The 15,737-nt window shown below is 38.3% G+C and overlaps 2 protein-coding genes across 2 annotated transcripts; both read left to right on the plus strand.

The window, feature by feature from the left end:
• Positions 1-218: 218 nt before the first annotated feature.
• On the plus strand, positions 219-7,602 carry hsh2d (hematopoietic SH2 domain containing). The gene is made up of 6 exons (XM_040053018.1): positions 219-2,411; positions 2,843-3,033; positions 4,824-4,913; positions 5,020-5,185; positions 5,364-5,624; positions 6,073-7,602. Exons 2-6 carry the CDS (start codon positions 2,909-2,911, stop codon positions 6,535-6,537), a joined length of 1,107 nt encoding a protein of 368 aa, XP_039908952.1. The 5' UTR covers positions 219-2,411; positions 2,843-2,908; the 3' UTR covers positions 6,538-7,602.
• A 991-nt stretch (positions 7,603-8,593) lies between these two features.
• tax1bp3 (Tax1 (human T-cell leukemia virus type I) binding protein 3) lies at positions 8,594-15,735 on the plus strand. The gene is made up of 4 exons (XM_040053031.1): positions 8,594-8,810; positions 12,552-12,671; positions 14,019-14,096; positions 14,239-15,735. Exons 1-4 carry the CDS (start codon positions 8,772-8,774, stop codon positions 14,386-14,388), a joined length of 387 nt encoding a protein of 128 aa, XP_039908965.1. The 5' UTR covers positions 8,594-8,771; the 3' UTR covers positions 14,389-15,735.
• The last annotated feature ends 2 nt before the right edge of the window (positions 15,736-15,737 follow it).

Genomic DNA, 15,737 nt, shown 5'->3' on the forward strand with positions numbered 1-15,737 from the left:
AGATCTACAATGATTGTACTGTAGTTTCATAAATCTTATTGATCTACACTTTTTGTAGATATGTGTACTTTTGATGATTTATTAAAAATGAGATTCTTAAATGTGTCCAGTATGTTTTTTCTGTGCAAAAACACAAAACATTTGCAGGACAAGTACTCTTGATGTTTTTCTTTAATTGTGTAGGTACACCTGTTCAGCTGGTTGTTGATGCATCTAACCAATCACATGGCAGCACCTCAGTGCATTTAGGCATGTAGTCAAGGTCAAGATGACCTGTTCAAACTGACAGATGCTGTCCCCACTGCTGTTCTGCATAGGCCTGAACCGCCCAGGCTAGATCATTAACATGACTTGCTACGGATACCGACTACAGGATGGCACAATTGTTATCCTCTACATCAAGTTGTATGCCAGGAGTAAATGAGACATATTGCAATGTCATTCAGGCTGGAAAAGTATAACAAAGAGAGGGAAGATGGTTAGAACTGAGAGGACTGCACTACCAGACGACGACACCGAGGACAGCTACAAGTACCTGGGAATCCCACAGGCAAGTGGGAATCACGAAGAGGCCGCTAGGAAAGCCGCAACCACCAAACACCTGCAGAAAGTAAGCAAGTCCTGAGCAGTCAGATGCCTGACTCGGATAATCAGCTGGCTAAAGGATGAGATGGAATTCCAGCACCTTGAGACTGTCTGCTAAGAAGAAGGACGGCCGAGGACTAGTGAGTATCAGAACCACCATCCAGGATGAAACAGCAAACATCCATGAGTACACTGAAGTAAATACCTCAGCATTGACCCCAAACTGGGTAAGTGGCTCCAACAGATCCAGAGCACAGTCCCATAAACAGAATTAATATATATACACTGTATATGTCATCATATATCATCAATTGGTTAACTGGTTGCACCATGACACCAGTACAAATTGAAAATTTTGGTTCCTATAATCCAGTTTCTCTGAAATCTATTTATTGATGTTTTCCCATCCATGATGTAGAGTTTTGCGTTGCAAATGAATCTGCCACTCTACCACATGGTAATATGCAAATGTGTAGCCTACGGCATCGAAGTGGCGCAAAAACTGCAGAGCAGTCTATCGCCTCATATTATCACGGGGATCTTGAGAGACTTGATTATTTCTGTACAAATGGGGAGATTTGTGGAGTCAGCATGCCATCTATTCCACACCCTCTGTAAGCAAGCGTATTGTACTCGTGCACTTCCTCCTCAGCCTTACAAACAGGGAAAGAATATGCCCGCAGTCTGAGCTGCAGCTTTCACTTTAGTCAGCTGATGGAATTATGATTAGACTGAGGCTACTTCTCCCTGCCGCGTTCTCCTCTCTGATGTGGCACTGGTTTATTTTCTTCTCTATCAGTAGTTGGCAGTTTAAGGAAGCTTTAAGGTGTACAATAGGGGCCTGTTTGCTTGAGGAGAAGACATATGAGCATTAGTGGTTCCCTGATAACTTTCTTCACCAAGGTTTGAAAAAAAAAACAAACCAAAAACTTATTTTTCATAAAATTGTGGAGGAGGTGGAGTGCGTAGGTGGGGGCACTTTGTGTATAAATGGAGAAGAGCCCTGCAGAAAGATTTGCACTGGAGCGCAACACTTCTGCTTCACACCAGAAAGACTTTGACCTTTGTTCTGACTTTTTTCTTTTTAACAATCGTCAGGTGGGCGGTGGATTTTCTCTGAAGCGGATGTCGATATTACAGGATTTTTTTTTTTTTATTGAATCATAAATCAGTCAATAAGTCACCTATTATGCCTGAAAGCAGGATCTATTTTTCTTTAAAAGATGCTCACCCGTATATCATGCACTGCATATAAAAAAATATGTTTTTACTAATGATAAGTTACATAAAATGCTGTGGGATGCGGACGTACTGCATGTCGTCAGTGACGTCTAGGAAGTTTCCCAGATGTAAATTGTTTTTCGGCACTCTGTAAAAATCTGGCCCTGGAGTAACGTGGGAGAGCTGGAAAGTACTGATAAAGTCTTTTGAGGTTTTTTGTTGTTGTTGCTTAAAATCACTCAGACTGTCGCCTCTCCTTTCACTTGTGTTTTATCTCCAATCTGTTAAGTCAGAACAATCACTTGAAGGTCATTTTCTCCACAGCTTTGCGCATGTGTGCTTGTGTGCATACAGCCACAGATACAATCAAGACATGCAACTTCAGCCTTAACGTATGTGGAGTATCTGAATAATTTAATTTCTTATTTAGTGATGTTATTCAGTGTTTTCTATGTGTCTCTTAAAAAAACTATTCTACTGTACTTAAAAATTTACTGTATTCTACTTGCATCGAGTAGGGTTTTGGCCCCGCCCCCGCCCCCAGACAGGTTTTTTCAGGTGTGCGAGCTCAGCCGTGTCATTCTATCTCGGAGCTGCCAGACAGGGTGAGTAACTTTTCCTATGAGTTTGTATTTGACGCCAGAAGCAACATTATTGATTTTTATTCACAAAAACAGTATTCTGTAATGAATTATGTGTTCATATTGCAAATTTAAGATGAATTCACAAATATAATTGATAAAGTCTTACAACAGGTACTGCTGTAAACAAAGGTATTAGTGAGTAGACTCCATCCTTTAGCTCTTTGCCATTTTAAAGGAAAACTGCATTATGTTTGAGATTGTTAAAATACACGGGAACTAATAATAATTCACCTGAGGAACTGTTGATAGATATCACAGAGCACTTCACCTGCAACAGGAACAATGAATATTTAAAATGCATATTAACACCCAGCTTTCATACCTGTATGTGGTCTGTACTGTAGGTGCGTAGTTAATGTACAGACTAAATATACTAACTTCTTCATTTGCAGGTCTTTGTGCTCAGTGACTTTTCCATTAGCCATAACTGTCGATTAAATGAACCATTACGCAGGAGGATGGAGGGAAGTCAGACGTTTCAGGGACAACGTGATCCTTACACCTGGTTCACACAGTCTCAGCTCCAGTCTGTCATCAGGAACGGTGTAGTCCCGGAGTGGTTTCATGGGATCATTTCCAGAAAGTAAGTTTATGAGATATATAATTGTGCTCGCATTATCATTATAAAAGAGGGAAGAACATTAGGTTATTCCAGCTTTCCAGGACCCTTCAACCCCAGAAACAACCCTGATAACTCATAAACTACAAGGTCATTCTAAACGTGGGTCTTGCATAAATTGCTAGTACAATAAAAATGTAAAACCATTAGTGGCAACATCATCAATGTTAAAGGCTTCATCACTTGCAAAACTAAAAATGTGGTCTATATGACACAGTGCCTATTAATGCAACATCTATAGGAGAAACATCCCTGAAAGAACAAATTAATGAACATTTAAGTTCTACAAAGAGGAATAATTTAACCAGTCCTGTTGCAAGACATTTTATGAAAAACATTGCAGCTTGCCTTTATTTTTTTTATAGGCATTGAAACCATTAAGCCCAGTCAAAGAGTCGGTAATATGAACTTTATCAGGGAAAAGACAGAAGCATTCTGGATATTTTGTTTAAAGAGTTTATTTCCTGCAGGTATGAATAAGAATCTATTTTGTTTTTATGTTTTTAATTAGATTTTCTAATACTGATGTTTTTTTTTTACATATATGAGTGAATGTGTGATTGGTTCATTTGACTTTTTTTCTGCAGTATACTGTTTTATTTAAACACACACTGTTTGGTATTTTGTAATGACCCTGATGAAGGCCGCACGTCTTCACCTCATATCATATCATACCTATATCATTACCTTCCATCTACTCCAGTGGAAGGCAAACAGTCCAAAATATGAGGAGCTAAGACTGAAAGATATCAGTTTTCATGACCTGATGTGATTGTCTAACTGACTGAACATTTTGTAAAGGCTACATTTCTTTATTAATGTTTATTAAACTGTTAAATCGCTCACATGCTACGGTATTCCAATATTTCTGGGAAAGCACAGGGTTAGACTCTTTTTCTCTCAACCGCCCATCTAATAGCCTTTAAACATCTAGGCACAAATATGTGTCAGCAGAGATATGCATTTACTTTTCCTATAGTTTTTTTTTTACTCTATTTTTAGGCGGTGAGACTGAAACTAATCTTTCACTCTGCCGGTTTACTTTGGTCACTACACAGTAATTCCATAGAGTAATGGTTGATGCACTCAGCTAGCACATGAAAGATGGTTCCATCCTGGAAGGAGACTCAAATCCCTTTAGGGATACAGCGTTAAACAAAGATACCTGACGTCCTGACGTCTTGTGAATAAGGGAACAGCTGAAAGTAGCTTACTTCACTTAATATGAGACCAAACCTGTGCTGTACAATTGCACTATGAGAGATGATTATATGGGATGTATTGCACAATTACCATGTTTTAAAGCTGTAGATCAGTTATTAAATATAGCTGGAAAAAGGACTGGTATACTTTTGATAGTTTAGTATCTTTAATTATGGTGACAGAGCAGTTAGCACTGTTGCACAGGAAGACAGTCACAGGTTTGACTCCACCAGCTGGTCTGCATGTTCTTCCTTTGACTGTGCTGGTTCTGTCCGGGTACTCTGGCTTCCTTCAGCAGTTCAAAGACATGCATGTTAGACTAGCTGGTGATTCTAAATTGGCTGTAGGTGTGAACTCTTTCACTATGTCATATGATGTCATATGATATACAAAAACTATTTGTAGAATATGCCCAAAGGCCAGGCTGATTCCCACTATGATGTGATTCACATTTTAGTGACAGCTACGGTTTATAAATAACCCCAAACCATAAAATGTAAAGATTGAAGTGCATGCATGAAAGAGGCCTTTGTTTGTGGTCCTTTGTGTAGGACAGCAGAGGAACTGCTAATGGCTAAGCCACCGGGTTACTTCCTCATCAGAGTCAGTGAGAGCAGGATCGGCTACACTCTCTCGTATCGGTGAGTGTTTTCAGCATGACGGAAACCTTATTTTTAAAGTAATGTGCTCACACACTTAGTGACCCTGACACTCCACTCTGTTCACTCTAATGTACTGACCAATCAGTGCCGAGGACCGCTGCAGACACTTTATGATTGATGCACTGGAAAATGGCTCTTACATCATAGTGGGGGAAAACAGGTATCACCGGTTTCTGCATGACCTGGTGGACTTTCATCGTAGAACTCCCATCATGCCTTTCACTCAAGTGCTGACTGTTCCTTGTGGACAGGTGAGAAAATGTGCTTGTCTCAACTGCATTCATGCTTTTTTATGTTATTGTAAATTACAGGTTTACTTTTTAGTACATTATATAAGCTCAGCATAAGCTAATCAAGCTAAGCTAAGTAAGATTAATTGTGTAAACTACAATAAAACATCTGTGCTGTAACTTTTCTACATCTTTTCAGGCTTCTAATGACAAGACTGACTATGCAGAACTACTGTTTTGCTCAAGAGGTCCAGACTCTAGGGCCAGTTTGCCACCAAACAACTTCCAGGTTCCCAGCATAAATCCACCAGGGTCAAGAGAGGATATCCCACCTGCCCTTCCTCACCGCCCAAATTACTTGGGAAACTCACCAATTTTGCCCCCAAAAAGCCAAACAAATAGACTCTACCCTTCTTTGGAAGATGAGTTTCAACACAATACCTCTCCACCACCAGCACTGGTAAAAATGGTCTTGAAAGCTATTGTTCAAGCTAAAGATCTCCGTACATTGTCTGATAAAGTTAAGGTTAAAAGATTTTCATCTAAAAAGCTTTTCTTTGCAGTTAGCATCCTTTTATACGAATCTAAAGAATAAGTATGGCTCTAAATCTTCATGTAAAAGGATATTTGCTTATGATGATCAGGTTTGATTTAAACTGAAATAGTAGCATGAATATTTTCTAAAAACTGAAGACAGGTCCTGAAAACATGTTATCAATGAGCTACTTGCTGTGAGTGACTGAGAAGTCTAGATTTTTGACAAATTAGAAGTAAATGTAACCCTGAGTGTTGATGGATTTGTGGTGATGCACATTTGAGATGAGGTTTTCATTAACTTTAAAAATAAGAAGTAAAGAGATCTAAAAATTAAAAAAATAATTTAAGTTTGTCTTTATGTTCATCTGCAGCCTGTCCCAACACCCAGGAAGAAATATACAGGTGATAATCCTCCATCCAACCAGCCTCCCGAAGTCCCTTCTCGAGACTGCATGGCTCTGAAGCAGAATCAGGCTGTCAGAACAGTCTCTGCTCCTGAGAATCTGCCCACGTTTGCAGGCTCCGAACAACCGCCCACTACCAACAACCAGCAAGTGAGGAATCAAGAAGTAAAGCCGTCAGTCGTCACCAACCTAAAGAACTTCAAGAAGAAATTCCAAAAGAAGAGGGGCCCGTTGCAGGATAGTTCATACGAAGAGATTAACACTGACAGGGGTGAAAATGATGAGCATGAGTACCAGGAGATCACGAGGGATCTGACCTTTTGTGATCCACCACTTTCCTCCAGCTGCACTCCTGTGAAGCTGACTGATGACATGTTACCCTTAGAATATATGCCACCTCCACCTTTTGCTCCAGGCTACGGACCCACATGAGAAAATAGAGTGCATAAAATATAGTGAATATGGACAGGTCACAGTGATCACCTGAAACTATGATAAACAAGTGAGTCAAGTCAAGGAAGAGGTTAATGTGTACATGTATCCTCATCTGGGCAAAGGAGAGGAAGTGGTAGGCTCCATGCTGGAAAAATACTGCATTCGTCCAACCTTTATGATCCTTTATCTTTATGACCTTTGTTCACCTAAAGAGAGGCTTAATGTGCACCAGTCTTTCATTCTTAGGATGTGTCTACAACTGGCTAATGCAGACACTGAAACACAGTGAAACAGCTAGACTAGACACAAAATGTGCCTATCAGTTTCTTTAAAGTTTACTAATTAAATCATTCCGTGTGTTTTCTTTTTTTCCCTGTTGTATAAGATGACAGAGGCGGGATAGATGCCTCATCCTGTTTTCTGTCTTTATGCTAAGCTAAGCTAAGCCAACAGCTGCCACAGCCTCTTAATATTCCTATTCCTTTAACATTTAGGTCGCAAGGAATATTTATTGTGCATAAAATTATAGGATAGATTAAACTGCCTCCTTCATGCAAATGTATTTAGTGCCAAATTATATATTATTATTTTTTAAAAATGTTCCATACATCAAAACTCTATTCAGACAAAAGGTGTCACATTAAAATGAATAATGCAATAAACTTGTTACATAGATGTCTACCTGAAGCCAATCTCCTGCCATCTTTGCATACATGCTAAAGTTTTCCATACACTTATTTGGTAGGATATTAAAGTCTAAACATGCTCAGGGGAATTTTTGCGTAGCATATGCAAATAAGAAATAACAGCTGCTTTGAGTAAAGGTGGCATGCTGCTGCATCACATGCAGATCTCTGATCAGAAGTGTGATAGAGATGATGAAAGAGAGAGAGAACACCCAAACTGGTACATTTTTTACAGGTGGAAACATACAGCAGTGCGCTCTTAAAAACATTATTTTGATTTTATGGCAAATAAAATTATAGCTAGATAGCTAAAAGAATACAGAGCTAGAAAAAAGCACTTCTAATGTTCATTCTTTATTTCTTGATGCATGCTCAATCAGTGGGTTTTGGTCAGTGGTTGTTGATCAATGGTCATGAGAATTTGCATAATTAAGATTAAGGAACTGACCTCCCAGCCCATTGTTCCTTCAGTGGGCTGGTTTCAGTCATTATGCAAATGTACTGTTTATAAGATTGGGGAAACCTGCAGTCAGCTGAGACTGAAGAAGTCACCTGGATGAGTGACGAAACGTTTCTCCCACAAAACGCTACGTCCAGATGAACAGAATCAACTTTGGGAGATTCATGCTTTATTCATCCCTCCACACTGTACTGACAGAAAAGTCTTGTATCATTACGGACTACCATCTAGTGGCAGCAAAAGACACAGGATGCTTGCACAATGAGTAGTACAACAGCGTCAAGGTGTCTGGCTTTAAATGGTTACTATTTTCGTGTTTTACTTTATTACTTTAAATCAGAAGGAAACATTTACTAATAGCTGAGACTATTTTAAACACGTATATGCTCACCAGCTACTGTATGAGTGCTGTAGCTATTATATGATTATTATGAGCTTGTGTAAGAGAAAAAAAATCAGCTTAACAAAAGCAATAAATCTCAAATATCAACATCTATATAACACTCATAAATATTTATAAAAATCGTTGGGGGGGTTTTCTAAATATTTTTTGTTATATTGTTTTCTAGAGGAAATTGTCATCTATGTGATTGAGCGCAAAAATAAAGTGAAAAGTAAAGTGAAGTAAAGTCGTACAAAATCCATGATCAAAGTATAATTAATTTTCGAATATCCTGTCGACTAAGTGCGATCAAGAAAACAGAATCGACCAAGATGTCGCTGTTAGCTAACTCGATATAAGGAAAACAGCTGTCGGTGTTCGCCTGAGCAAAGGAGGAGCAAAAACCCCGTAATGAGTTCGATTTGTTTTCATTTCTGTTCAGAGTCACAACGGGACGACTGCCAGCATTTAAACACCGCCCTCCCTGGCTACAAAGGTGAGACAAAACACGCGAACCCGAACGCCTGGGGGCGACGTGACATCATCCCTAAAGCCTTTGGATTCCAGCTCGGGATCTTCCTGCGCTGTTTCATATAAGGATCTAGGAAGTAGTCCCGCTATCTGAATCGACGTGTCTTTAGTTTTTAAAACAGCAGAAGCGGAAAGTTTCTTCTCTATATAAGCCAAAAATCTCAGCGAGAGTATGTCTTTCGTCCCAGGTCAGCCGGTGACTGCTGTTGTGGTAAGTTTGAGGGCTGTGGCTCTCCACATTTAACCACCGCACTCTATTGTTCAGCTTCTAACCCGACTTTAGCACCAAACCGTATCGGTGCAAACTCTGAATTAACTAATGTTGGGTAACTATACGCGCTAACCAGCTAACTGGAGTTTTTGCTAACAGCAGGGCGACTTTCTTTGTTTAGCTAAAAGCAGTTGAGTGATAGCAGCTGAACAGATATGAGCACTTTATGTACCCAGTAATGTTAAATTTAACCGAATACCTCATTAAATTACTGCAGCAAAGAAGTGGGCACTAACGGGGGACACAAAGGGTGACATGAAGTTGACCGTTAATTAAAAGACAACGGAGTTTATCGTCAGAAAACTGCTGTTAATGAAAATGGGCGTCGCCACCTTTGTAAATCAGGCTTCCTGGTCTTCTCCAAAGCTGGAGATCTAGCTGGAGATGGACAGCTGGGGTTGTAGCAGGCCTGTGTTGTAGAGCAGAGTGTGTGACAAGCACTAAATTATCAATACTAGGAAATCTGAGCAATTGCTGTGATTTGAGCTAACTGATAAGTCAAGTTTTTCAGAGTCAAATCTTTGTTTAACTTTATATATTTTCATAAATCACTGTTGTTTGATCTTATTTTGCTTTTATTTGACCTTTGCAGCTCAACATTTGTCCCCTCAGAGTCCCTTTTGTATAAATAGACTGAAATATTGACGTAAAAGAGGCATTGCGTTTAATTTGTCCTGATCAAACAAAACAGCAGTCAGTGATTTGTGGGGATTGGATGAGGGTGAATCCATGCCCACCCAATATATCCATCTTGTTGCCTGTGTCCCCCTAGCATCAGAGAGTGTGCAGGGGCAGGGAGGTTGTTTATCCCAATCATAGTCTAGTCAGTTGTGTGTAAGAATCAGTTTCTGTAATGTCTTCTAAAATACATTTTTAATTCTTTAATATAATATTTTTTTAATGATCACTCAGTTGTGCCCCTGCTGGTTGACACACACTTCAGATCAAGCCACCTCCTATAATGAAATACTGTAAGATAGAAGTCCTGACTTACGCAACAATTGCGCTACTCTACTATCATTGTTTTTTGTTCAATGCCCTCAAAGGACGTGTGGGTGTGTTTAAATTCCCGTTAATTTTTCAGACATTTTTGAGTCATGAATTCTCTCATACAGGAGGTAGTTGCATAACATTGTACCACACACACACACACACACACACCCTCTCCAGGGGCCAAAACCTAAAGACATAAATCCAAAAGTTTGTTTTATTTTCAGAATAATGTTTTTGTTTTTGATATATCATAGGACCAATAGTAAAACTGCATGACCAATTTAACATAACGGCAGCATAACAGAGACTCCATGTTTGAGCTTTTTCCCCTGATAATTCAGCTAAGAAAATGTTAAAATATGTAACTTGAATAAATTTTTACAGGTAATGTCAAATTTGTTTCTGCCTGGAAGTTTCTTGTGGCTCCTTCTTGCACTTATAAAGTTATGAGAAATCAAAAATGCCGGAAAGAAATGTGGCAAATTTTAAATTGCAAAATTTTGACCTACTTTTTGAACTTTGAGAATTTGTAACTTGAAAAGTTTTTACAGCACAACATCATTCGCATGAATTCAGTAAATATATTACATTTACATTTGTATTAAAAAGTCGGTGGATTCGAAAGGTGGGAATGTATTTTTCTTGCTTTAGCTGCTAGAGTTACATAATTTGAAATAAAATTTATACAGTACATATAAGTATTATGTCACAGGTCTACACAAAAATACCTTTGAAGCAGGTTTACTGTAATACACAAACTTACTAGATGTTTGTTTGTTTTTTTTCATCAAGTCTCGAACAACTAAATCACCTGTGTTGGCGCGCAGGTACACCTCAGCCCCCTGAAAGCTCTAATCTATATCAGATGTTATGAAGAGTCATAATAGACTGGTGTACGCCTTTTAATGCACAAATAACAGCTATTAAAAATGTTGTGTGATTTTCAATTCATGTCTATAAAATTATACATCCCTAGCAACCACCTAGCAACAAGCTGAAATTGCCCATTGTTAGCATATAAAGAAAGACTTCTCACTGTGATTGAGTATATCGGTTTGCCAACAGCATGAACACGTCAAAAATACTGTAGCATACACATGCTGACTTTTAAGTCTGCCTGTAGGGTCCTTGTGATTACGCAGACTGTGTGAATCCGGCACATTGAGAAAAGCAGCTCAAGTCATTGTCAGACTTTGGATCAGCCACACTACTGAGAGGCTGTCTGATTATTCACTGTCGCGCACACAGAGCCAGTCTTTGTGTTTGAAGAGTCTCTCTGAGTCATCTGTCTCTGCGATGTAGTGAAACTGCAGCTGCTTGTCAGTGTCAAGGGTAGGGCCCGTCTGTCTGGACTCGAGTTAAGAAAAAACAGCCTCTGAGATCCATCGTTTGCCTGCACTGAAATCTAGAAAATGAGTCTGTGGTGATAAGTCGGTGCTTCACTACCTGACGGGAAGAGAAGTTGTCCATCTTTCTGTAATTACTGCGATGTGTATGTCAGTTGGGAGTAGAGCAGGGCGATATTACCAAAAATATTTATCATGATATATATTTGGAAATTTGCGATAACGATATAACTGATGATATAATTGACACTAGACAAAATACTTTACAACTCCACAACTTTATTAGTTTAAAAAAACCCCAATGTATTTTCACTTAAACAAGCAGCTGTTTTTTTTTTAGTTTTTTTTTTTAATGTGCATTAAAGTTATATAAAAATGTAACAATGCAAATTCCTTGCTGACAGTTTAACCAAAAGGTGTTTCCAGTGGAAACTGGCCGACATATCCTCAGCATAACCATGTATAATATCCACAAAACTTAAAAAGAGGTTATACACACAATACGGTAATATTATGTTGAAGCACAGTACGTATCACTCCACGAGGCGCCTGCCAACGATAGCCGTAATGCTCCGACAATCCATCAAGCGGTGCGGGTTCGTAGCTTAGCAAAGTCGTACTAAAACATTTGACAGATTTTCGAGCGCCGTGTACATAAAATCGTTTCGAGGTCAGTAAACACAACCAGAATTCATACATAAGGCACACGGGATTATAAGGGGCACTCTCGATTTTCAGAAAAATCAAAGGATTGATTTTAAGTGCCGTATTTTCCAAACAACACGGTAATAACGATGGCCCGCTAGCATGCTCTACCAAAAATAATGCTTTGTTGTGTATCTGACGGACGAAAGCCAAACCAGGAAACATCAAAAGTAGTCAAAATGGCCAATTATAGCCTGGACCCCAGAGGGTTAAACAACAAGTAACGCAATAGTTACTTTTCAAGTAATTAATTATTTTTAGAATCTTGTAACTCTGTTATTAACTCGGTTAATTTTTTTGAAGAAGTAACAAGTAACTATAATTAATTAATTTTTCAAAGTAACTTGCCCAACACTGATTATTTATGGGTATGGAAGTGTTTCGTTTTTCTACCTTCATAGTGAAGAGTTTTTAATCCGATCGTAGTGAAATGTGAAGGGAAGCAATTGCGTTCTTTCCATGGTCCTGTCAACCTAATTTAACTGGAGTTTATCGTATTAACATTAGCAGTGATGGAAACAAGAACATTTCAGCAAACGTGACTGAGCAGCACGCGAGAAAGCTTGGTGATAAGCCTACCCAATATTTTCCTCAACAGTATTTAATGTTTTTAAATTTGTTTTCTTTTGTTAAACAGGAACGAGTTGAGATTCAGAAGCTGCGGCAAGGAGAGAATCTCATCCTTGGCTTCAGCATCGGAGGAGGGATAGACCAGGACCCCGGGCAGAATCCCTTCTCTGAGGACAAGTCTGACAAAGTGAGTTTATCTGCAGCTATCATCTCTTTACGTGCAGTTTTTTCATTTTGATTCTCTCCCTTTGTTCTTAATAGAATATTTGTAGACAATAGTGATGTAGCCGAAAGGAATAAACCCACAAATGACCCTATCAAAAGTGAAATTATATATTTTCCCTGTTTTCTGTCATGGTTATACATATACAGCGGTGGATTTTAGTATAAATGTGATCAAAGTTTAAGATGATGAGCTGCTCTGTCTTCGGGTCACTCGTTTTGGTTATGTGGATTTTATTCTTAATTTGGCAAGATGCTGAATATCCACCCACAAGTTGCAATTGTGCTAAAGCCTAGTGGTACAAGTATCTACAAAGTACTTATCGTTTTGGTTAACTACAGGCCTGAACACATTACTCATGGCCTCGGGTGGTGACTAAACAAACTCAGCAGAGCCACAGAGAGGAAGACTTTAGGTTTACATTAAGTCATGCTGACTGCACAGAAATGTACCAGCTGATTTGTTAGAGAGGAATAAGACTTAGATACTGGCTTCTACACTTTTACTGTTTCCTTTATTAACATATTTTTGAGCATTACAGGAACTTTGTTGTGAGAGATGTTCTCTGTGCCCTTAAATTAACAACAGATCAGGCCTCTGTCCATTTTTCTCTTTATTTTAATCCTAGTTTTACTTTAATGGAACAAAAATAATTTCTTATGCTAGTGTATCCTTTACACTTTAAGCATTGTTGACAAACTGAACGGTTTGTATTACAGTCTAGTCCAACTTAACTGAATGCAACCATCTGGTACAATTATAGCTATTCTGAACTATGAAATTTATGAAAACTATGCAGCCCCTTCAGCAACTGAAGAATTTGAAAGTAAATTAAAACAAAATATAATTTTACATTAAATAAAGTTTTAAACTTAATTAAAATAAAACATGTCTTAAATTAAAATAAGTATACTGTCGTGTTTATTGCTGCCAAAAAAAAAGTTAAACACATTTGGACAGTGAAGGAATGTCAGGATTCTTGCTCAGAAAAAGGATCAACATGCTCTGAAGTCAGAGCACAAAAACCTTTTTTTTGTAACAAAATATCGATTTCTGCTGTCCCTGTATCGATACATTATTAGCAAACAAAATATCACGATACTACACAGTATCGATTTTTTCCCCCACCCCTATTAAGCACTTGATGCTTTCCCCCTGGGATCCTCCTCCTGTACTGCCAGAGCTCCAGACTGGCAGTATTGAAGGCAAAGGCCTTCAAGGATATTCTGTATTATTTTGGACTACCCATTTTAAACCAGACCTGCTCTCCAATTGTGGCAAAAAAATGAAATGAGTTCTTTGTTTTCACAGGGCATTTATGTGACCAGGATATCACCTAAAGGCCCAGCAGACTTGGCCGGCTTGAAGATGGGAGACAAAATAATGCAGGTATTTAGTGAAATGAAGTTTTTCTTTTGGAATAGTTGATCCACAAGATGGCACTGTGTACCTCAGGAGCAGTGCTGTGATGACTTTTACTTTTGGTATTTGATTCTTTTTATTTCAAACTAAGTTCCTTCCTTCTTTCCAGGTGAACGGTTGGGACATGACCATGGTGACTCATGATCAGGCTCGTAAAAAACTAACAAAGAAGAGAGAGGATGTGGTACGACTGCTAGTAACCAGGAAGTCGCTTGAGGAGGCTGTCAAACACTCTAAGTGCTCTTATCCCAAACACTAGTGTGGTGGCTCTACTTTTACACAGACTAATGCCATAGCCAAGGAATGAAGACTCACTTGGAGAACACATACTACCCCAAATAGTTGCACCGTGGCCTTTATACTCCAGTAATGCAAAAATAGATAAGTAAACAAACTGAGACAGATCAGTTTGTTCATTCAGATCAGTCTGTAGAAAATGAGACTGTTATCTGTTTTGTTTTGTTTTTCTCTCATTTGTGGCATATCCAATTATAACTGATCTCAGTAAATTATGTGAAATAACGCTGCTTGAATAACAGCATTTGAGATATTTGCAGCGATTATCATCTTCATTTGTACTTAAAGCAATTTAAATTAGCATTTGGAGAACATTTTATAGACCGGTTCTTCTGCAAGGAGTGTTAAGTCATTCACACATTTAGAATTTATTTGTTAAGTAATTTGTAATTTGTCCACAAGGTTATTTGGGAACAATCCGAGTTTAATTTGTTTTCCAGCAGCTGACCAAAGTTAAACTGGACACACTGGATACACCCGGAAAAATTCACTGTTGTTTATTCATCTCAGTTAAAGAACCAATATTTTTCTGCCACTAACACAGCAACAAATGCCAAAGTAAAATCAAAGTTTTTGTAATTTAGTATTTCCAGTTTTCTTTTTCTTTAAATAATGGTACAGTATATTGTATAAAACCTATGCAAAAAATGTCAATAGAGCCAATTTCCAATGTGTTTTTTTTTCCTAATGATAATTCTACTGATGCATCACATTTTTCAAGTTGCATTCAGTGTAACATCCTCTCATCTGTTAAAGTAACTACACAGCCAGAATTACAGTAAAGGTGTTTCATATGAACATTACTTCACATGTTGGATGTTTCTGGATGCACACTTGTCAAATCAGCTTTCTCATTTTCGGCATATTTGCTTCCAGTTACCTTTTATCGGCTTCAGAAAGAGAACGATGCTTTTTTTTTTTTTTTTTTTTTGTTTGTTTGTTTGTTTGTTTTTCCTGGAGGAGATGATATTCAGCAGTTAGCTCCACTGAGACTGTTTCGAGGTTTAGTTTTGTTTCTTGTCACTGAACAAAAATCCAGTTTGAAACTGTAAATCAGCCAAGAAGGAGTGAATGTTGTTTGTTAACTTGAAAATGTGCACAGCAGCCTTAAATGTATTAACACTAAGTTTTAATAATTCATTTCCAATTTACCAGTGTGGTATGATCTCATTAGTGCATCTTTCATGCAACATGTAATAAATGACACTGGAGATGACTGGTTTACTTCTAATAAGTATGTTTGCTATGAAACCTTTTCATACTGAAACCGATATTCTGCTACATTTCTTTTACTTTTGGGTGAACTTACTT

Source organism: Simochromis diagramma, unplaced genomic scaffold, assembly GCF_900408965.1.
Source record: "Simochromis diagramma unplaced genomic scaffold, fSimDia1.1 OVJJ01000419.1, whole genome shotgun sequence".
Classification (NCBI taxonomy): domain Eukaryota; kingdom Metazoa; phylum Chordata; class Actinopteri; order Cichliformes; family Cichlidae; genus Simochromis; species Simochromis diagramma.